This window comes from Anguilla rostrata, chromosome 2 (genome assembly GCF_018555375.3).
Source record: "Anguilla rostrata isolate EN2019 chromosome 2, ASM1855537v3, whole genome shotgun sequence".
Taxonomy (NCBI): Eukaryota; Metazoa; Chordata; class Actinopteri; order Anguilliformes; family Anguillidae; genus Anguilla; species Anguilla rostrata.
Genome location: NC_057934.1, coordinates 40,747,031 through 40,770,578, shown reverse-complemented (window position 1 = coordinate 40,770,578; position 23,548 = coordinate 40,747,031). Strand labels below are relative to the sequence as shown.

The window sequence follows — 23,548 nt, the reverse complement described above, 5'->3', positions numbered from 1 at the left end:
TAGTTATCTTGTGATATATCTGTCTAGCTATCTAGAGTTCTGTTATCTATCTGTCTATACTATCTATTTGATCTATTTTTCTATGTAAATATCTTAACACTAAACATATGTTACACAATTAAATTTTTTGAAATGTTATGACAGTGTGGTTCTGTGGTTGCAAGGTCTAGTTGAGCCCTAGTTTGGGCTTCATGTGCCAGTGAGCACTAACCATAGCAAATCAGTGGGTGACGTCATGATCACTTCATCCATATTTTTATATGGTATATGAGCTGACCACATACACAGACACTTGCTCTCAGCTCGCTTAGCTTGTAGCTAATATTCCAGCAAAGCTTGCTACCAAGCAAGACGTCCTGTGCCTGCAAATCCAACACTGACTGGCGGTCACTGCCGTCTATTAGCGTCAGCTGGTATCGCACTGGCTAACACAGAGACAAAAATATTCTTGCAGTAATATGTATCTCATGAAAAACACGTTCTTCAGTATGCAAGAATGAGAATGTTACTTTCACAAAAGGTTGCTAAACACGCTGAAAATACCAAAAGCGGAACTGTCATGGAAAGATTTTACGGGTGCAAAAGCAATATTTTAAATGTTGTATTTGTAGTTAGGCAGCAAGCCAGTGTACCGAGTTTAGATATTTGCTGCTTTCGGAGGGGATTGAACCCTCTCTCAGTCTTGTAAACAGTTCCAACCAAAAGACAATTGCACTACCCAGTAGGCTACACTAGGCTAGGTCAGTTGATACCAGTCAATATTAGCCGGGCTTTATTTTTTCCCAAATACAAATGTTATCTCCAAATCACAGATTTGGGGAGTCACCCCAACATGCCTTGCGGCATGACATCATCTTCAATTTCTCAGTTCAGAATAATTGAAGCTGTCCTTATGAGGAAAAATGACATTGTTACCCCTACTGCTGGAACCCCGCAAGTATTTCCCTCTGGCAAGCAGAACCTCTGCCATAGAAGCAAATGTGTTAATGGAACCCTAAACCACTGTAGCCGCATAGCTAGTTACAGTATGTCAGCTAGATATGTATTTTCCTTCAGCTCACTATTTAATGTGATGTAACAACACTAGCGGCCACACACACTTTGTCAGGCAAATTAAACGTCCAGTGCATTTCCGAAAGCATGTGGACACCTTAACATCACACCCATATATACTTGTTGAACATCTCATTCCAAAACCATGAGCATTAATATGGAGTTGGACCCCCCTCTGTTGCTGTAACAGCCTCCACTCTTCTGGGAAGGCTTTCCAGTAGATTTTGGAACATGGCTGCAGGGATTTACTTCCATTCAGCCATAAGAGCATTAGTGAGGTTGGGCATAAAGCCTGGCTTGCAGTTGGCATTCTGATTCATCCCAAAGGTGTTTGATGGGGTAGAGGTCAGGGCTCTGTGCAGGCCAGTCAAGTTCTTCCCCACCAAACCATTTCTTTATGGACCTTGCTTGGGGCATTGACATGCTGAAACAGGAAAGGGCCTTCCCCAAACTGTTGCCACAAAGTTTAAAGCGCACAATTGTCTCAAATATCATTGCATACTCTAGCATTAAGATTTCCCTTCACTTGAACTAGGGCCCAGCCAAAACCATGAGAAACACCCCCAGACCATAATTCCTCCTCCACCAGACTTCACAGTTGGCATTATTCGGGCCAGTACAGTTCGCACTATGTATTTTACCAAACCCAGATTTGTCTGTCAGACTGCCAGGTAATGAAGCGTGATTCATCACTCCAGAGAATGCATTTCCACTGCTCCAGAGTGCAATCTTAGGCTTGTGTACAGCTGCTCGGCCATGGAAACCCATTTCATGAAGCTCTTGACAAATAATTCTTGTGCTGACATTGTTTCCAGAGGTGGTTTGGAACTCAGTAGTGAGTTTGCAACCAAGGAAATTTTTACGCACTACATGCTTCAGCACTTAGCGGTCCCATTTTGTGAGTTTGTGTGGCCTACCATTTTGTGGCTGAGCTATTGTTGCTCATATGTCTCCACTTCACAATCATAGCACTTACAGTTGACTGGGGGCAGATCTAGCATGGCAGAAATCGATTTTATTATGCACAAGATATAACAACCCAGTTGCAGTTGACCATAAATTGTTAGCTAACATTAAATAAATGTAATTTAAATAGCTAGCTTCATAGCTGTTGGTTATTTGTGACCTACTGTACCTAGCTTATGCAACTCTTTGGTTTGGAGACCAAACTGAAGTTCCTTTGGGGCTAATCCTCATTACGTGATGATGCTGTGATGCTACTAAGGGCATCACAAGGACCTGATACAAATCTCATCTATTTATTTCATAACCAATCAGAGCCAATCTGTGCACCTAGTCAACACAAACGGTTCAGTGATTTTCGATCATGTTTTTCTCCTTTAGGTTCTAGAAAGGAGAAAAAATAATAATTGTAATCCAGGAAAAATGTAAATTGTCATTGTCTTCTATTGATAAGGACACTGTGAGCTTTTGGCACCTAATTCGCGCTGGAGCTAGTTCGAAGAATTTCCTCAACACCCATGGGAAATACATGGCAGAGCTCATCAGTAATACTATTTCGGGGCTGTAGCAGCCATCTATCTACATTGGCTGCTGAGAAGTACAGTGTACAACCATGGATGTTTCTTTATGATGTCTTTAATTCATTTGTGTGGCAATTAACTCCCCCACCATCCTGTAAACCAGCTTGGATCAGGCAGGGCTGTCGAAAATGTTGCAGTTTTCTAGGTTAATGAATTTTTTGCTCGTGTTAACTGTGCCACTTAGTTGATAGAACACACACCTCTAGTATAACATGAAAATGACTAGATTTAAGATCAGGTTTCCTTTAGTGAATTCTGTGAATTATTTGCTAATGTGTCATTTTAATACTTTTTTATTTATTTATTTACAAGCGGCCAAGAAATATTTTTAAATGATTCTTGCAAAAAAAAAAAAAAAAACGTATAAAAGCCTGTGCTGAAATTGGCTTGCTTTCCTCCTTGACCAAATGCCAGGTTTTCAGTGGGCGGGGTTGACTGGCTATTTGTTATGTAACAAAAACCTTACATCCAGTGAAATCTTTTCTACGTGTAATATGTAACTCATGCACTTTGTGCCAGTTTTGTGCGGATAAGACAAGCTAAGTTGAAAATGCCTAAGCAGTGCCACTTCACTGGATGTGGAGAAAGCAATACATTTTTCTATTTTCCCAAAAATGAAAAGACCTAGAAGAAACAGAGTGACCCAAGGGCACTGCAATATTAAAATAACTCGTACAGTTAGTATTTGCAATGCCCATTGTACAATCTTCCACAGGAGGTCAGCTGCCTGCTTTTCAATGCAGACCACCAGCTGCCCTTTGGGATAACATCTAGGCCAGAGAACTCAGTCCACCTTGAAACCTTCATTCCTGCCAGAGTGCATTTAAGCACCACCTGGCTTCACACAATTGAAGTATGCTGCCTTCCTCTCCACTACTTCAAGCTCCTCTAGCTCTGGGGTTGTTAAAAGGAATCCCCATCATCATATCCTATCTCCCTCAGGAGGAGAGACATTAGTGGTGGGGAAGCTGTACTCACATTCATCATCCCAATGTTCAGAAAGACTATGGTCCTCAGCAAGCATTCTATAGGGACCCCCACACCTCCTCCACCACCTGTTGTAATATTCATGTAGACCTGATCCCAGCCAACCCTCAACACCTCAAAGGATTTACTGGAGGCCTTCACAAGATGCACCAGCTTTATACAGGCAGCCTCACACATTCTAAATCTCAATCTGGCTGAGAAAGGAGTCCTTGCAGTAATAACACTGTTGAAGAAAAGGGGCTCGAACAGCCACATCACTGGCATGCCACCAGGTACATGAGTGGGTTCAAGGACCCGCCAAGCCTGTAGCACTGACTCATAAAATGCTCTGAGTCCAGTTGACTTTGGTCTTCTCAACAGCAGACATATCTTATCCAGCCAGTTCAGTCCACAGTGATACAGCAGCTTCTGTGCCTCCTGGAGCCTAAAAGCAATCACCCACAAGGCAGTGTCACACACTGACACACACTGGAAAATACAGAACTGCAGCCCAGTGGTGACCAGACAAGAAAAAATCCAGATGGATCTTCTCTAAATCCTCAGTCAGACCATGTGGTGGATGTAGAGCAATCAGTCTATGCCACAAAGTCAGGTAACCAAGTTAATGACTAATACCCTCCCCCAATGTGACAGCTGGGATAGCAACCATTTCCATTTTGACAGTCTGGCACATATCTTCTTCACTACACCCTCCCAATCCTTCCCCTGATAAGCTTCAGTCCCCAAAAATACTCCAAAAACCTTCATGCTTTTCCTCCCCCACATAATGACAGAATGGATGCTGGCCTCTTCCCCCATCTACCAGTCTGTGAGGCCACACTCTTCTCCCAGTTGAACCTGGCAGAGGGGGCATTTCCATAGATTCTCAGATTCTTCCCCTAAAACCAGAACATCCCTCTGGCCACTAATAAAAACATTAATTTAGTCAGAATAAGCCGATAAAACTAAGACGAGTCCCTGCGATAACCCCAGTAGGGGGAGCCCAGTGAGCCTGTCCCTCAACTGACACAGCAGAGGCTTTAACATTAAACTGTATAGCTGGCCCAAAATTGGGTACCCCTGCCTATGTCCCTTCTGGACTGGCACTGAACATGCAATCGATTTGTGGCGGCCCGACTCACACAAACTAGCAAAGCTGCATTCCTTGTGGAATTGATGAGTAAGAGGAGAGGGACAGTGCCTATGTAAAAGCTCAATCAAAATAGCGGGAGCAAGGGAAGGAAAAACGGTGTGAAATTTGTTATGACTGAAGAAATAACGTTTTTAAATATTGCACTTTGTGTTTCTTGAACTACTTTCTCCATTTTGTGTTTTGCTTTATGCACATTTTAGTGCCTGTAATACACCCTGGCACATTTTCCCTTGCCTATATAACAAAACCAATATAAATTAGAAATAAACATCTTGAAATTGATTCAGTCATGTCCTTTATTTCACAAAATAGATTTTGCAACATAATGTTTCATAATCTTTATGAAATTAGGTCACTGTGGGTGCTGAAATCGATGCTTTAGTGGTGGATAAGCCTGACGCAACTGGGCGTCAGGCTTGATGGTTTAAGGTAGTAAAAAATGTGGTCTTTCTAGTGTTAAGTCTGTTGGATAAGAGAGAGAGGGAGAGAGAGTGCTGAACCGAGCTGCCTATATAATATGATTATATATAACTGATGTATTATATAATTATTCAACTCCAACGTATTCACTTTCCACTTAGCTACCATAGGGCTGACATATACCAAGCTAATACCTTATGTGGTGATTAGCTAATGATACCTTCATAGATGAATGCATATTTAGAAATTATACCATTCATTTAAATCATTTTAATTATTTATATGTGCTTGCTCAAAACTGTGAAAATTTCTTTACCTCGCTGGTATCTAATTTATCTACATACAGTTTGAGTAGTTCTGTACCTTACAGGCTTAGCTAATGATACTGTAATGTACAGGTATAATATTGTAGCTAGTGCAGTTGCAGTAACATTAATAACAGGAATGCATTGTACAGGTATAATGCGGTAGTTCAATAAAGGTATAATACTAGCATATCATATAGAACCAGCTGACATTTGTGGAGTTTGCGTTCAAGAACCATTTTCTTCAGGGAATAGCCTAAATCTTCTTATCGAGCCAGAATACACAACTGGGGGACTCTAAACGATCGTGACTTCTGTAACTTTGATATGTTATTCTAGGTAACTATGTTATGGCTAGCTTGCAAAAGATTTTCACAAAATGTTCAGAATTTTATATGAACATGAACCTTGCTTGATACCACTATTTTACTATTTGTACTTTGTACTGTCTGTACGTTCTCCTGACCCTTTTAAGCTTTTAAAAAGCCTGCAGGTGTTAACGCTTATGTGTTCATGTTACAGAAAGTCGCAGTGAAAAGGCCAGGAGGCTGTTCCGTCACTATACTGTTGGATCATATGACAGCTTTGATGCCCCAAGGTAAGACCTGACCAGCAACCGGTCCTCTAAACTATTAGGCTCATATTAGTATTTAAACATGGCTTAACTGGGCTGTATATGCTTTGTTTTGGGCTGGGCTTGTAGATTATGTTGGTCTGTAATATTTTTATATGGTTACTATAGAGTCAGATTGATGATGCTAGGATTTATTGAGATTTAGGATGTTATAGATCAATAGATGATAAATCTTATAAGATTTAAGGTTCATTGTGGGTGAACTATGTGTGTTACATAAAACTACGATGTTTGCTGTCTTACTTGGAATGATTTAAGCTACTACACTATAATTAATATTGGACCAAGCTTATTTGATAAATAACCTAATCTGCTATACTAATGATTGTTTTGGTGGTGAAACAGGAGGTGGGTTTTTGTGCTATTGCCACAAGAGGATCAGGAGGATTTTTTTAATGTACATTGATTTTCAGTTATACACGCCATTGAACTTTTACTATCTTTACAATAGCTCAGAGCCTAGATGGTTGGGGTGCCAAACGTGACCTGAAATGCATTAATTTCTGCGTCTGCTTTTCCCCAATATTACTCTTCACCCGCAACCCATTATTTAAATGACAAGTATGCACGTATTGTGTTTTATTTAGTGGTGTTAAACATTTAGCTAGCTAACCCAAACAACAAAAGAAGTTTGGGTTAGCTAGCTTCCTAAAGTGTGGTTCAGAGATTTTCATAGAAAAAGGAAATGGCTACCTCACCACGTTCATTATTAGTATGGGGCAGAAAAATGCTTAATCTGGTACAGGTGGATATAATAAATATACTGAGTATTATTAAACATACATTAATAAATATTAAACATATGTCATTTTCACAACATGCATATTGTAGGACTTGGATTACATTACATTACATTACATTCATTTAGCAGACGCTTTTATCCAAAGCGACTTTTATACAAAAAGTGCATTTTCATGATCGTAGACAACTGCTGAACACGGGTTCAGTAAGGTACAATTACTTATTTTGTAAAGCTATTTCTAGCCGAGAACAAAGAACACTATCCTGGTCTAACATCTGCAAAGCCAAACTAGGCAGAAGAATAAGCTAGAGTATTAGGACAAATACAATTTGAAGCAATTGGATTGAAGCAATACAGCAATACTGAACCAAACCTTTTCACATTTTTACCAGGGGAACAAGCTGGTTATCACCATCCTCTGCATTTCATCATTTGGTGTATTGCCCTCTGTGTGTCTGAATAGTTAAGCCACCCCACTGATTTCTCTGCCCCAGTCTGTAATTTTACATAGACTGTGCTCAATTCGCTGAATCTCACAGTCAAACTTGTATTACATTTAGTAAATGTTTGCAATGTAGTATAAATTAGGCATGTGCTAAATGCAAAACACATTTAGAAATTAATAATTTTCACCAAATGTACACAATACTAGATATTAGCCATTTCCTACTGCAAAAAGATGGAAAATGCAAACTTATTAGGTCATGAGGGATGAAAAGTGGTATTTACCTTAAATGTGGGAAGAGCATTGAAACAAATGGATTTCATTCATATTTCACACCCTACAGTTGACAGCCAGGTGGTGCTGTTACTCTGTTGCCTATTCTGTAACATACAACTCATTGACATAACTCTGAATAAAGACTGTAAGGACAATGTTTGACATCCCTGTGACCTACGGAGCCTGTGTCAAAAGAGACTGCCGTCTGGTCCATACTACCTTTGGCTGGGCTGCTGCAGAGTGAAGACGTTCATTTTAATATGCCATTATTAAATGCCAGAGTAATTCACTGGGAACATATCTGGTTTTGTGATATTAGCCAGTTTATACCTGGGAGGTATCGTATCTAATTTGCAAAGTGGAGATATGGTAAATTGCCTAAATGGGCTGACTGTAACATACAGCTATACAATGTTTGACTGGCATAGAGTAAAACAGGCAAGAAAAGATTTTATGTTATGCTGTACCCATCTACACTTGGTAAATCTTGGTCTGCTTATCAGTTGTTGCTTCGTCCGCTATGTTCTGAGGTCTTGTAGAATCTCAAGGATAATTTGATCCATTATTATCTTTCACACTGGACGGGGTATAACAGGATTAATTTATGCTAGTGATCCAATTTGATTTGTCTATGTTTTGTGAGCTCTGACAGTGAATATCTTGAGACTTTTAAAATCACTTCTGAGATTATGTTTTAGTGAAGCGAATTTAACAGCATTGCACTGTTTGTGCTAAGTGTAATCTCTAAGCTGCTCCGTGGACAACGGTGTGCTGTACTGCCCTGTACTGCACTATGCTGTCATGGTCTGCAGTGCTGTTTCCTCTCTTTCCACTGCACTGCACTGTGCTATTTCAATGTGAACTGTGCAGGTTCAATGTGACCTATGGTGTGCTCTGTGATATTATTCACATTGGTGTACTGTACTTGTTTGTACAATGTTGTGCAGTGAAACATTGCATCCTATTTCATTCAGAAACACCGGGTTTTCAGCTCAAAGTAATATGTACATTTACAACTGTTACCATATTGCTTTCTCTGTATTTGTAACTGTACTGTACATGAGCAATATATAGATGCTTATAAATAATGCTTTTATGCAAAATCTTTGTTTCCTATGTACAATATAAAAGTCTAGTTCTGACATTCATCTATAACATTCTAACAGTTTGAAATTACTGTGTAACCCTAACTCAGACGCTAGTTTGCAATGCAGTATCATTCTGACATCCTATTATACACAGAATACAACTCCGAGTAGAGAGTCGCGAGATGAAAGCTTGTCTTGAAACCCAGCTCTGGACCAACATCTGTTTAAATCCAACTGTGTGAATGGGTCTTAGAAACTGAAGTGGCTTTTGATAAAAAAAGTCAGAAAATTAATGAAAAAGTGATAATCCTCTTTTCCTCCCCTCCTGCCCTCTAATCAACTCCAGTCCCAATTCTGCTACAGTATCAAAGCCCAATCCTGAAACATATCGAGAATCCAGTATCATACCCTAGTTCTGACCACCTGAATATTAAACTGAAATTCTGACAACCAAATATTTACTACGAAACTCAATTCTGACAGCCTCTTATACACACTGTCATCAAACCCCATTTCTGACAGCCAGATACACATTAATAAATCCTAGTTAATGACAACCTGGTATACAGTATCAAACTCAAATTCTGGCTCTATCAAACCCAATTTCAGAAAGCGTGAAATAGTTTAACATTCCAATATAGTGTATAGTATAGTATGAAATACCAGTTCTGACAGCCTGATGTACAGCATGCTATGGATTCATGACAGTCTGAAATGCGCTATCAAACTCCCATTATGTAAGTCTGATACATAGTATCAAACCCCAATTCTGACAGCCTGTTATATACTATCAGACCCCAATTATGACAGCCTGTTATACACTATCCAACCCCAATGCTGACAGCATATACTGTAAAGCTGATCTGATTCCCTCTCCCTTTATCTTCACTCCTTTTTTACCTGTGTCCTTTCTATCAACTGGTTTTTATCCCTCACCCTTTGTAACCTCATCCATAACTCTCTTCCCATTCCCCCTCTCTCCCATTGATTCCCCTATTTTCATTACTTTATCACTTTTTACTCTACTGCCCTGTTTTTCATTTCCTCTCTTTCTCTCCCCTGCAGTGTCTCCATCTGTGTCTTCAGATTGGAGGTCAGACACTGAAGGTCATTCAGAAGGGACACAAGATTGAGGTGGACAGAAAAAGAGAAAGAAGGGAAACATGGATAGGAAAGTACAGGGGAAGGAGAAAGAAGTTGCAAATATTGGAAATTAGACATGGAAAGAAGGGGGAAGGAAGAGAAGGGAAGAAGAAATGAGATAAGCAGACCGTATAAGAGACATTGAAAGAATGATTTGGATAAAGAAATAGAAAGAATGAAATGATTCATGGTCATGGTTGGTTGATTTTAAGCCAGGTCCATAATATCAGAGGTTTGGTTCCAACTGTTGGGTTGGATTGTGTCCCAGCTATCCACATTGCTGTATCATTGTATGGCAGTTAGGAGCAGCCGGTGTCCTGCACAGAAATAAAGGATGTATTTCTCAACTGTATCATACACATTGATTGACCATGTTGTATAGAGTGAGAGTTGCAGTTGGGCTTATGGACCCAGAGTAGAGAGTCGCGAGATGAAAGCTTGTCTTGAAACCCAACTCTGGACCTACATCTGTTTAAATCCAACTGTGTGAATGGGTCTTAGAAACTGAAGTGGCTTTTGATAAAAAAAAGTCAGCAAATTAATGAAAAAGTGATAATCCTCTTTTCCTCCCCTCCTGCCCTCTAATCAACTCCAGTCCCAATTCTGCTACAGTATCAAAGCCCAATCCTGAAACATATCGAGAATCCAGTATCATACCCTAGTTCTGACCACCTGAATATTAAACTGAAATTCTGACAACCAAATATTTACTACGAAACTCAATTCTGACAGCCTCTTATACACACTGTCATCAAACCCCATTTCTGACAGCCAGATACACATTAATAAATCCTAGTTAATGACAACCTGGTATACAGTATCAAACTCAAATTCTGGCTGTATCAAACCCAATTTCAGAAAGCGTGAAATAGTTTAACATTCCAATATAGTGTATAGTATAGTATGAAATACCAGCTCTGACAGCCTGATGTACAACATGCTATGGATTCATGACAGTCTGAAATGCGCTATCAAACTCCCATTATGTAAGTCTGATACATAGTATCAAACCCCAATTCTGACAGCATGTTATATACTATCAGACCCCAATTATGACAGCCTGTTATACACTATCCAACCCCAATGCTGACAGCATATACTGTAAAGCTGATCTGATTCCCTCTCCCTTTATCTTCACTCCTTTTTTACCTGTGTCCTTTCTATCAACTGGTTTTTATCCCTCACCCTTTGTAACCTCATCCATAACTCTCTTCCCATTCCCCCTCTCTCCCATTGATTCCCCTATTTTCATTACTTTATCACTTTTTACTCTACTGCTCTGTTTTTCATTTCCTCTCTTTCTCTCCCCTGCAGTGTCTCCATCTGTGTCTTCAGATTGGAGGTCAGACACTGAAGGTCATTCAGAAGGGACACAAGATTGAGGTGGACAGAAAAAGAGAAAGAAGGGAAACATGGATAGGAAAGTACAGGGGAAGGAGAAAGAAGTTGCAAATATTGGAAATTAGACATGGAAAGAAGGGGGAAGGAAGAGAAGGGAAGAAGAAATGAGATAAGCAGACCGTATAAGAGACATTGAAAGAATGATTTGGATAAAGAAATAGAAAGAATGAAATGATTCATGGTCATGGTTGGTTGATTTTAAGCCAGGTCCATAATATCAGAGGTTTGGTTCCAACTGTTGGGTTGGATTGTGTCCCAGCTATCCACATTGCTGTATCATTGTATGGCAGTTAGGAGCAGCCGGTGTCCTGCACAGAAATAAAGGATGTATTTCTCAACTGTATCATACACATTGATTGACCATGTTGTATAGAGTGAGAGTTGCAGTTGGGCTTATGGACCCAGAGTAGAGAGTCGCGAGATGAAAGCTTGTCTTGAAACCCAACTCTGGACCTACATCTGTTTAAATCCAACTGTGTGAATGGGTCTTAGAAATTGAAGTGGCTTTTTATAAAAAAGTCAGCAAATTAATGAAAAAGTGATAATCCTCTTTTCCTCCCCTCCTGCCCTCTAATCTTCTCTTCTATTCGCCATCTTTTTCTTCCGAATTCCCCCCATCTCATCCACTTGGCAGTCCCTTCAATGCTTCTTCACCCCCTCTGTTTTCTGTTTTTTTTATTTCAGTTTCTTTATTTTCTTGCATGCACTCCAAACAAACTTCTTCTCCCAGGTAAAAAGCATAACAGTTAATGCAATGATGACAACTTGTACTGGCAGTCTCGCATGCAAACTCCAAATACTAGAATCACAAGGTAATCGCTGTGTGGTGTCAGTAAAACTAGCAGAAGCCGGCATTCAGGAAAGCCACTCCCTGCACACATTACTTCTCTGGGGCAGCTGGCTGGCATGGGGGAAAGGCAGAGGGATTCTCATTCGCTAGTCATCACATTGGCTCTTGAATCATGTGATTTAGTGTACTTTGGGGGGAGAAGAGCATTTGACTCTCATATATGATCCTGAATCCCAGTGCCTTTTCGTTTCCTGTGCACTCATTCCTTTTCCTTTTCTCTATCTGTGTCCTCTCTCCTACAAACATGCTGGATGCACAAGCATACAGCTCACATGCAGAGAGAGAGGGAGCGAGAGGGGGAAAGAGCGAGAGACCATAAGAACCGTGGCAGACACGGAAGGCAACAACGCAATAGAGAGAGTGAGAGACAGAGAGAGGGAGAGAGAGAATGAGAAAGCCGACAGAAGAGAACACTGACACACAGGGAGGCAAGCATTGACAGAGATGATGTGAGTGCTTATTTCTCTCTCCTCCTCCTGCTCCCTTGTTATTTGTCCCTTCCTCCCTCCCTCTCTCTCAGCCTGTCTGTGTCGATGCATTTCTCTCTGCCTTGTCCCTCTCTGTTCCTTCATTCATGCGTTCAGCTCTGTTTGTGGACAATGTGAGAGAGAAAGGGGAATGAGAGGAGGGGAATGTGATTAGGTATGTGCTTGTTTGCATGTGCATGTGTGTGGGCGTGGGTGTGTTTGTGTGTGTGCTTGCGAGCATCTGTGCATGTTTGTGTTTTCATGTTCATGTGAGCATGTGTGTGAGCATGTGTGCATTTTTGAGTTGAAGGAGAGAGGGAATGAGTTAATGCGAAAGGAGGCAGGCATGATTAAGGGAAGGAGAGACAGGAATAGAGAGAAATGGTTTGTGGAGATATGAGGGAGCTGGAAAAGGGACACACAGGGATAACGGGAAACTTCAGAGTATGGGTGAGATAGAGGGATTAGCAGGAGTGGGGGAAAAGTGGGGAAGAGGCAAAGAGAACAGACCACAGAGAGAATAAGGATGATACAGAGTGATACGAGGCGATAGAGGAGAAACAAGTCAATACAGGGTGACAGAGGTAAAACAGGGTGACGGATGGACAAAGGAAGAGAGGTGGAAGGAGGGATTGACAAGGCAAAGCACCTGTGGACAGAATGGTCAGACTAAACAGATGAACAGATGAAGAAAGGATAGGAACACAGAACTGCATAGATATTGGGACTAATTTACTGTGAATGGTCTTAGGTCTTTTTTTTTTTTTTTTTTTTTAAATGAAGATACCATTTTTTTTTTTTTTGGTCGCACGGCCACATAATGTGAAATGAGAAATTAGTTCACAACTTCCTGTGGTTGTAAAGGCCTATAATATTGAATTTATGGTGTGGAACCCAATGATAATATAATGAATAATAATCTTTACATGTGCATTACTTTTAATCTTTTCATTGTATCTATCTGGGACCTACATATTCAGTGGCATTCAGCACTCCTTGTACGAGTTATGTTTTATGTGCCTATAGTTTCTTCATTGAAATTTCCACAACAGGAAGTTGATTAGCCATACTTCCCCTTATGTCTGCTGTGGACTGTTGTTTTAATCAATACACAATGTGCATTGTTCATTTCTGTTTCAGATTACACGTATATCTAACTTGAGATTAAATATATATTATTTCCACCATGAGGACAAAAATAATTATTTCAGAATGAAACACAGCGAAAATGTTTATTTGGGCATACTTTTCACATGCCAATGAGATGCCAGTTCCCAGGCAGATTTATTAATGTATGGTATGCCTGACCAAACACTTCCCCTGAGGTTTTATTTCCAAAGAAGGACCCAAGTGGCTACAATGCAACCACAAGTGAAAATAAATAACAGTCAACCATGATTATATTTGTCATATGTGCATATTAATGCATACGTGCATATGTTACTGTGGAATTTAAGAGTCAAATGGGAAACGATGTTTAGAATTTTTGGGAGTTTTCATTTGTATGAATGGGCAAAGGCTCGAAGAAAGACAGAAAGGTTATTGTTTCCTGACCTATCCCACTGTGTGACTCATGTAGAGTGAAGGTGAGATGACAGGTGCAGTAGGATCTGATTGCCTGTATTATAGTAGAGTGCATTAACAATGGCAATTTTAGTGGTCCTTCAGACTAATATTTTCATGACCATATGTCATTTAATTGTCATGACGATGTATGGTACTTGTGTTCAGTTACTGTGTGACAGTGTGCATGTACTTGAGTGTATGCGTGTATGTGCATTCGCAGGCTGCCATTGGCCAGTAGGCATGTACATATGTCAGCAGAAGGGATCAGACTGAGGGAATCAGCTGTTTGTATATGTGCAATCTGCCAACAATCCCACCCCCAGTCTCTCTTTCTCCTTATGTCTCTCCATCCCCCCTTTCCCCCTCCCAAAATTACCTCATTTTCTCGCTCCCTCTTTTATGTTAAACCACCTCTCTCCCCTCCCCCTCTTCCTCATACACTCCCTCCCTTTCTCTCTCACTCACTCTCTCTCTCCCTCTCCCTCTCTCTCTCCCTGTCGCAGTCACAGAACCATCTCTCTCGCTCTCTCGTTCTCTCTCTCTCCATCTTAAGTATGAAGGGTCTGGGAGAGCTGGGCCCTCGCTCTCTCTCTCTCTGTCTCTCTCTCCTCCTCTCCTCCCCTCTCGCGGCTCTCTCTGGCTGTTCTCTCGCTAGAAGACGAGGCGGAGGAGGAGGGGGGGGTAATGGCGATGGGGGGATGCGGAGAGGGGGATCTCTCTCTCCCTCTCTCCCTCTCTTCTTCCTGGCCGTCCTTAGGCCCCAGAAACAGGAGCGTTTGGTTCATTTACAGGTAGTGCCTCTTTTATTTCCCGGCTTCGGAGGGAGGGAGAGGGCGATGGGAGACGGAGAGAGGCAGTGCATGTGTGAAGACATGGATGGGTAGATGGATAGATAGAGGACAGCCGGATAGGCCGATGGGATGTATTGTGGTGTTTTTATACTTTATATGCGAGGGTGTGCATGTGTGTTTCTTAGTGTGGGTGTGTGTAATGAATGAGAGATTCTGAGCCCTCTGCGTGTGCATTGCTGTTTGTCTCTGTACCTCCCCTCCCATGTATTTATGAATCCCGGTGTCTCTCCCTCTGAATCTCTTCATTTCAAAATGTCAGCATGTAATTTATGCCTTCATTGAGCGTACTCGTTGGGGTGGATCTGAAATTTCTGATTATCAGTTTGGCAGAATATTAGCTGACAGTGTGTGTGTGTGTGTGTATTTGTGTGTGTGTGTATGTGTACGTATGTGTGCGTGTGTGTATGCGTGCGTGTGGATGAAGCTGCATACTTCTGTGAAGTGCCATTGAAAGGGAGAGGGGTAGAGCAGAATGGAGAATATGTTCTTAAACGAGTTGCTATTGATGCTGTTGCTTTGCTTCATCTGCCCTAGCACAAAAAGAGAGAGAGAGAGAGAGAGAGAATGGCATGTGTGTGTATGCCTGTGTTTACAGTAGTGTGCACAAACAAGAAAGATGGTGCTGCCCTCATCTATGTACGCAGGCAGCAGAAATAGAGCACAAGAAAGATCACACTGTTGTAGTGTGAAATAGGAGTGCAAGGACACACACACACTGAGTGATAGGCTGATACAGTAAGAAACGGAGGTACAGTAAAAACTCTAAATGCCCTAAATAGTAAATACCCATTTACCAAGATGCGACTAAGTCTGTCATAGCTAGAGAGAGAAATCAGATTTCTACAGAACCAGCATGATCGATAATCTTATAGAAGGATTTGTGTTAGACAGGGAGAAAAAAACAATAGAAAGAGGAGAATGCAAAATTATTTAATTGTTGATGCCATTTTTCTCTTTGTGCTGCGCTATATTTACAACCAAGTAGAAAGCCAGAGATGGTTCTGAGTTTCAAACAGTAAGAAAGCTAGAAAGAAGGAGAAAGAGGGAGTGAGTGAGAAGGACAGATGGTGAGAGGTGGTTCTTTGCCAGCATACAGTAGGATTATCTGTGAACATACAGTAAATTTCAGTAGAAACAATGTCTGAACATTTCAGTCTGAAACTGACTGATTGCCACTCAAGCTGACACACATTGGCTGGCAAATGCACTGACTGACTAATTGACTGATTGATTGACACACTGACTTGCTAAGGGACAAGATGTTCAGGTGTTCGATTCTGTACACAGAAGAAGTCAAATAACAAACAATATTGCCAAAAGAAGAAGATGATTTGTAGAAGGACAAGGATACCAAATTTTTACATAGAACAGTGATACAATGGCGTTATAATGAGTGGCTTTACATTTTGTAATTTCATTTTTCCTCTCTTCCTCTCCCTCTTTCTCTGGTCTGTCTGCCTAACACTGCAGCTGACCCCAGAAATGTGGCCTCAACATCTGCAGAATCAGAACTGCCATTTATGCGACAAGATCAACCCAGTTTCTTGGATTTCATGCCTCCGTATTTTAGAATAATCTGAACCCCCGGCTTTACATTGTGAACTAAGACACTTACTGAATACAAATATTCAGTGCAGGCCACTTGCTCCCCTTCACTCACCATACAAAACAAAGCAGGGTTGCTGTCGACCATGCTGGCAACACTGATCTGCATCATTTTGTGACACAAACCCCAATTGACCTCTGACACTGACTTTAAGGACTGGGCCACCAGTAAGTGTGAGATGCCATTGCTTCTCTGCTTCTGCACTCTTTCATTAAAAAAAAAATATATTTACCACCTCTGTGTGGAGTGGAACAAAATGGACTGAAGCTGTGAAACCAAAATAGTAAATGCATTCATGTTTTTAAGAACCTGCTTACATTCAGAGGATAAGTGCAAAGTTTTCTTTTGACACCCTGTCTATCTGTTTCACTCTTCTTGTCCAAGTATTCCAAATGAGGTCATTAGCATGACAGCAGTTATTGAACATTCCCCATGCATTTTAGGACATACAAGCTCAACCTCCCCTCTCCTCCCTCCTTCAGAGAAAATTTGAATAATCTGACAGTGTAGTGATCCTTAGACCCTCACTCTCTCTTGCTCTTTCTCTTCCTGTCTTTCTGCTGCATTCCATTTTTACAGATCTGAGTTTTGGGAATTCATATGTATGGTGTAGTCTGTATATTGCTTTCTTGCAAAGCAACTGGTGAACAACTGTACTAGAAAGAAAAATGGTGTTTAATATGTTGATTTGTTGTGTTAGTATGCTTGTTTGGCAAACTAGTATGTTAATTTTTGCAAAATGGCATATATACTGTGGAAAACAGATGTGCTTGACAGCTTTTAGTGTTTATGCTTAGGGATAATTTCAGCATAGATTTATTTAAAAGGCTTTTAAGAGTCAAAATTCTCTCATTCTTTCTCACAGTGACTACATTATTAAGGAGAAGACAGTGCTCCTGCAGAAGAAAGACAGTGAGGGTTTTGGCTTTGTGCTGAGGGGAGCTAAAGGTCAGCCCTCTCTTTCATATCTCCTCTGTTACTCAGTATCATCTCATTCTCTGACCCCTCTCCTGTTTCTCATTATAATCTCTCGTACTCACACTTCCTGTTTCTCTGCTTCATCTGGTGCTCTGGCGCCTCTCCTCTTCCTCATTATAATCTCTCATGCTCACATTTCCTGATTCTCATTATAATCTCTCACACTCACACCTGCTGTTTCTCTGCATCATCTCATGCTCTGCCATCTCTCCTGTTTCTCATGATAATCTCTCACACTCACACCTCCTGTTTCTCATTATAATCTCTCACACTCACACCTCCTGTTTATCTGCATCATCCCGTGCTCTGGCAACTCTCCTGTTTCTCATTATAATCTCTCACACTCACACCTCCTGTTTCTCATTATAATCTCTCACACTCACACCTCCTGTTTCTCATTATAATCTCTCACACTCACACCTCCTGTTTCTCTGCATCATCTCATGCTCTGGTGTCTCCTGTTTCTCATTATATTCTCTCACACTCACACCTCCTGTTTCTTTGCATCATCACATGCACTGATACCTCTCCTGTTTTTCAGTATGGTCTCCCACACGCATACCTCCTGCTTCCCAGTCACATGTTCTGCTCTGTTACTGCTCCTGTTTCCCCATACCATACCTCACCCACTCTCCTGTTTCTCCATACCAACCCTCTCGCTCTCATTCCTGTTTCTCAAGACTGTCACTTTCTCAGTCTTGTCCTGTTTCTCTGAACTACCTCAAACTCTGCCATCTTGTTCAAACTTACACACTTGCTCACTTGTCACTCATCACCACTTATACCATGGTCTGGGTGAATACTCGATTCTGATTGGCTGGGAGGTGTGCGTTAAGACCATTTAACGCACAAGTAGTTCAGGTCAAGTTTAATTACCGTTCCAAATTCATACTTGGTCTGGCCAGCTAACCAACCTATGTAACCATAGCAACATGCTGAAACCAAAGCAGGCCGAGTAAACAACTTTGTAAGTAGTTAGTGCCAGCAAAATATTAACAATCCCTCCTTAGATTTTAATCTTCAGCGAATGACCATGGTTAAAGCAGAATAATCCACTCTGATGTGCATTAAAGGGTTTGAAGGCTTCATGCCGGGCAGTTCTTCACCTCTGCGTTATGCAATTAAATCCATTAATGCACACCTAGTTGTGGATTATTCTTAAATGATCACCTCCTCTTCTTCATTTTCTTTTCTGGGTGTTTTTGATGGAATATGATTTAATGTTGTTTATCATAAACATGTATATTCAATATTATGCCTCATAGGTTTCCTTCATGTACCTTTCTTTCCAAATTAATTATTTTTGCCTCCGTCTTTCTCTCTCTCTCTCCAGCTCAGACTCCTATAGAGGAGTTTACTCCCACCCCAGCTTTCCCTGCTCTGCAGTATCTAGAATCAGTGGACGAAGGTGGCGTGGCCTGGAGAGCTGGTCTGCGAATGGGAGACTTCCTTATTGAGGTGTGTGCAGCTTCATATAGTAGGATTTTTATATTTATTAATAGACTGTACACCTTGGTAGTACATAAACAGTATATATAGTAGAGCATCCGACTTACAAATGCATTGGGAATGTGAAACCTTTACACTTTTGAAACTGTAGACATGAAAATACAGCAATTGAAAGAATTTGCATCCTTACTCATTGGAATTGGCAGGCTTTTTTAAATAACAGCTCTCGTTTTGTAGCTATAATCCTAATTATACAGTGTGCTCCATAATGTTTTGAACAAAGACATATTTTTTCTTGATTTTGCTGTGTATTCCTCCATTTTTAATCAAATAATTTGCATGTGGTTACAGTGCATATTCTCAAAGTTTTATACACTTTGGTTTCACCATATAGAAATTACAGCACATTTCAGGGCACCATAATGTTTGGGGCACATTCATGTTTTGGTAAATGAAAGTAGTTATGTTTAGTATTTAATTGCATATCCTTTGTGTGAAATGACTGCTTGAGGTCTATGACTTATAGACAGGCGTTGAGTATCTTCTCTGGTGATGCTCTGCCAGGCCTGTACTGCAGCCATATTCAGCTCCTGCTTGTTTCTGTGGCTAGTTGCCTTAAGTTTTCTCTTCAGCGTTAGAAACGCATGATCAATTGGTTTCTGATCAGGCAAATGACCTAACCAGTCCAACAAATCTCCTTTGTTGCTTTAGCAGTATGTTTGGGATCGTTGTCTTGCTATAGGTTGTCCAATGGGTTTGGAGGCATTTGCCTGAAGGCAGATTGTAGCCTGTAGCAGATTAGATGCTTTTGTTCACATCAGAATTCATTTTGCTGCTGCTACCACTGGTTACATCATCAATGAACAGAAGTGAGTGAGTACCTGTATCAGCCATACATGCTCAAACTATAACACCCCACCACCACCATGTTTCACAGGGTGGCTGCTTTGGATATTGGGCAATTGCTTTTGGCCTTCACTTTGCTCTTGCCATCACTCTGATACAAGTGAATCTTGGTTTCATCAGTCCACAAAACCTTTTTTCAGAACTCTGCAGGCTCTTTTTCTGTAGGTACTTCCTAGCAAACTGTAATCTAGCCATCCTGGTTTTGCAGCTAACTAGTGGCTTGCATCTTGCAGTGTAGTGACTGTACAGTAGTTCTGTTCGTGAAGTCTTCAGTGGACAGTATTCACTGACACATCCACACCTGCCTCCTGAAGAGTATCTCTGATCTCTCTGACAGGTGTTTGAAGGTGTTTCATTATAGTAAGAATTTTTCAGTCATCAACTATAGAGGTCTTCCTTAGCTTACCAGGTCTTTTATTACTGAGGTCACCAGTGCTTATTTTTGTTCTTAATGATGTTCCAAAGAGTTGATTTTGGTAAACCGAATGTTTGGCCTTTTTTTCTCAGCCTCATAATGGCTTCCTTGACTTTCATTGGCATAACTCTGGCCCTCATGTTGACATATGCCAATAACAGACACCAAAATCGATCAAACGCCTAGAATCAAGACAAGATAATGAAAGCTCTCTTATAACTGCACTATGGAGGTAATTTAACACTGACGAATCAAAAACACCTGTGAAGCCATTTGTTTCAAAAATTATGGTGCCTTGAAATGGGGGAACTTTATAAAAGTACTGTAAAAGTACTACATGGTGAAACAAAAATGTATGAAAATAACCTTCTGCACACAATTGTTTGATTACAAATCTAAAATTATGGAGTACAGAGCCAAAAAAAAAAAAAAACTTGATTGTGGAGCTCACTGCAAGTCACCACTAATCAAACTTGCAGTAACTAGTAACAAGGGTGTTTTTAGAACAATCATTGATTTTTTACGGCTTTTTTAGAGTTTTATTATTGCATTTGTTCTCAAATTTCTTCCCCATATTTACTAACTTAGGCATAGTGCATAGTACATGCTTTCTTGTCTGATTTTGATTTTCAATGGCATGCAGCCATATTTTCACTAATTGCTTAGGTTTTTATATCAGTGAGTAGTGATAGTAAGAAGCTTGTTGCCTGTACATTGGTGTATTGTGGTATCTCTGCCTTCCATGGAACTTTTTTACTGTTTTCATCTCCAGTCACTGTGTCATCTCTTTAATTCTATTGTTATTCTCGGACAGCAATTTATGGTCTTGTCCAGTCCATAAATGCATATATAACCCATCTGTTCCTCTCACTGCCTCTGTGTTGCAGGTGAATGGCCAGAATGTGGTGAAGGTGGGGCACAGACAGGTAGTCAACATGATCAGGCAAGGTGGCAACAGCCTCATGGTGAAGGTTGTCATGGTAACCCGTAACCCAGAGATGGAGGAGGCATCCAGGAAGAAAAGTAAGATGTTACTTTTTAGGTAACCACAAGAAAAATAAGCAACAAAAGATTGATTCTTCTCTTTGATAATTTTTATTCCCCTTTCTCTTATTTTTGTCTCAGTTTGGAGACCATTTTTAGCTCCTTTTCTCTTATTTTGGTCTTCATTTTGGTCTGAATTTGTAGTCTTATTTTTCTATCATCCAATTCTGCAACTTCTGTGAATTTGAGAGGCACAGAGTCTAACACAGACTGTTGGCATTACTGCTCATAATGAGGCAGGGGAAAATGCCTCCAACTGAGACCATCATTTGGGACTACAGTCAACACTGACTTGGTTAGGATGTGATTGCAAGTGGCTGTACTGACCAATAAATCCCTTTCATATTCCTGGTGAAGTTAATATTTTGTGAGAATTCCTTTGGATCGGACAGTTAAGCCTCAGATATTGCTCTTGTCTGCTTCCAACTGCGAACATGCATAGCAAGATTGATCAGTCCAAAAACAGATGATGAATGCCTTCTGAGCTTTGAGAATGTGGAGTTGGTAATGGACCCACAATATCACTATCAAAGTAGCTAACTTGTTTCTTTACAGCAAAAAATTAAGGGCACTTACTAAATTATAATTCAAGAATAAATGTGAAGAACAACTCATACATCTATTAAAGTGTGGTTGAATTACACTGTGGTTCTTCTTTCCTATTCCTTGGCAGTACCCCAGCAGAGTAAGAGGCTGACTCCCCCTGCCATCTCAATGCGATCCAAATCTATGACCTCAGAGCTGGAGGAAATGGGTAAGATATGGAGAGGGGAATAGTGAGAGTGGAGGCACAAGTAAAGACAGACCAACTGGGAGAGGAATGAAAAACAGAAAAAAGTGGATGTAAAGTGTGAGTCGATGCCAGGTCAATAGGAATAGTTCAATGAGAGCATGGAAGGGGAAGGGTCAGAGTGTTAATAACAGGAGTGGGGTCTGAAGCGGGATGAGACATTTTGAAGGACATAAAAACTGAGAGGAAGTAGGAAGAAAGGGGCGGAGGAAACGGCACTGAAGCAGATACACAACATGACCAAGAGTATCTGGACACCCCTTGGTATGAGGCTGTTTTTATGGTTTGGGCTCGGCCCCTCAGTTCCAGTGAAGGAAAATATTAATGCAACAACATTTTAGATGATTCTGTGCTTCCACCTTTGTGGCACCAGTTTGGGGAAGACCCTTTCCTGTTTCAGCATGACAATGCCCCCGGGCATGCAGCGAGGTCCTTGTAGAAATGGTTTTGCCGAGATCGGTGTGGAAGAACCTGACTGGTCTGCACAGAGGCCTGACCTCAACCCCATTCAACACCTTTAGGATGAATTGGAACGCCAACTGCAAGCCAGGCCTAATCGGCTAATCAGTGCCTGACCTTGCTAATGCTCGTCTGGCTGAACAGAAGCAAATCCCTGCAGCAATGCTCCAACATCTAGTATAAAGTGCCTTCCCCGAAGGGTGGAGGATGTTATAGTTGCAAAGGGAGGACAAACTCCACAGCAATTTTGGATGAGATGTTGGATGTCAGGTGTCCACATACTGTTGGCCATGTAGTGTATGTTCACAGGTTGTAGCTACATTTCCATTCAAATTTTGCAGCATATACAGTACATCTCAGAGCTTTAAAACTGTTGATTTTACTTACATGCAAGACACCCAAAAAGTCTGGTGTCAAGTGATTTGAATAAGCCCGTGTGTTGTGGTCATTGATCATCTGCACTTGAGAATGGTTGATGTTTTGAGTGTGTGGTATAAGCTTTCATTTTCTTTAGTGCCCATTCGAGTAGTTATTTCACATTTTCCAAGAGTTCAAAGGTTTTTATAAAGTTGACTATTTCTTTATGCACTTATTGCTAATGTCAGTCCAACAAGTAACACAAAATTAGGAATGGCCATTCAAAAATATGCAGAAATTACCATTAATGGAACTATAATTAAAAACTATATAGCTTATTAAAATCTTGGCACCACTTGCATGTTAGAAAGGGTGAACAGTAAGAGGAACCATCTCAGGGATTATGAACCAACAAGAAATTCAAAGTGAATATGGGAGATCTCAATGCATTTCACTGTTCTTTCAGAGGTTCCACACTGTCACTTCCAGCACTCCCACTACAGGTAACCCCAAAATTACAACCCCCTTCCCTTCCTCACTGCCTCCCAATCCACACCCCTTAAATCTTACACCATAAACCCAAAAACGCCTTGTTACTAAAACTGATAGACCGTGTGTTGCCCTGGTAACACAGTAGGCA

General features: G+C 40.8%; 1 protein-coding gene across 1 annotated transcript in view; it reads left to right on the top strand.

The window, feature by feature from the left end:
• The window catches only part of LOC135248040 (SH3 and multiple ankyrin repeat domains protein 1-like), a 112,023-nt gene that overhangs the window by 71,628 nt on the left and 16,847 nt on the right, over nt 1–23,548 (top strand). The window contains exons 16-20 of the mRNA XM_064322202.1: nt 5,964–6,039; nt 17,376–17,458; nt 18,822–18,946; nt 21,146–21,281; nt 21,976–22,056. Of these exons, the coding sequence (XP_064178272.1) occupies nt 5,964–6,039; nt 17,376–17,458; nt 18,822–18,946; nt 21,146–21,281; nt 21,976–22,056 (501 nt within the window). The remainder of the gene's footprint in view (nt 1–5,963; nt 6,040–17,375; nt 17,459–18,821; nt 18,947–21,145; nt 21,282–21,975; nt 22,057–23,548) is intronic.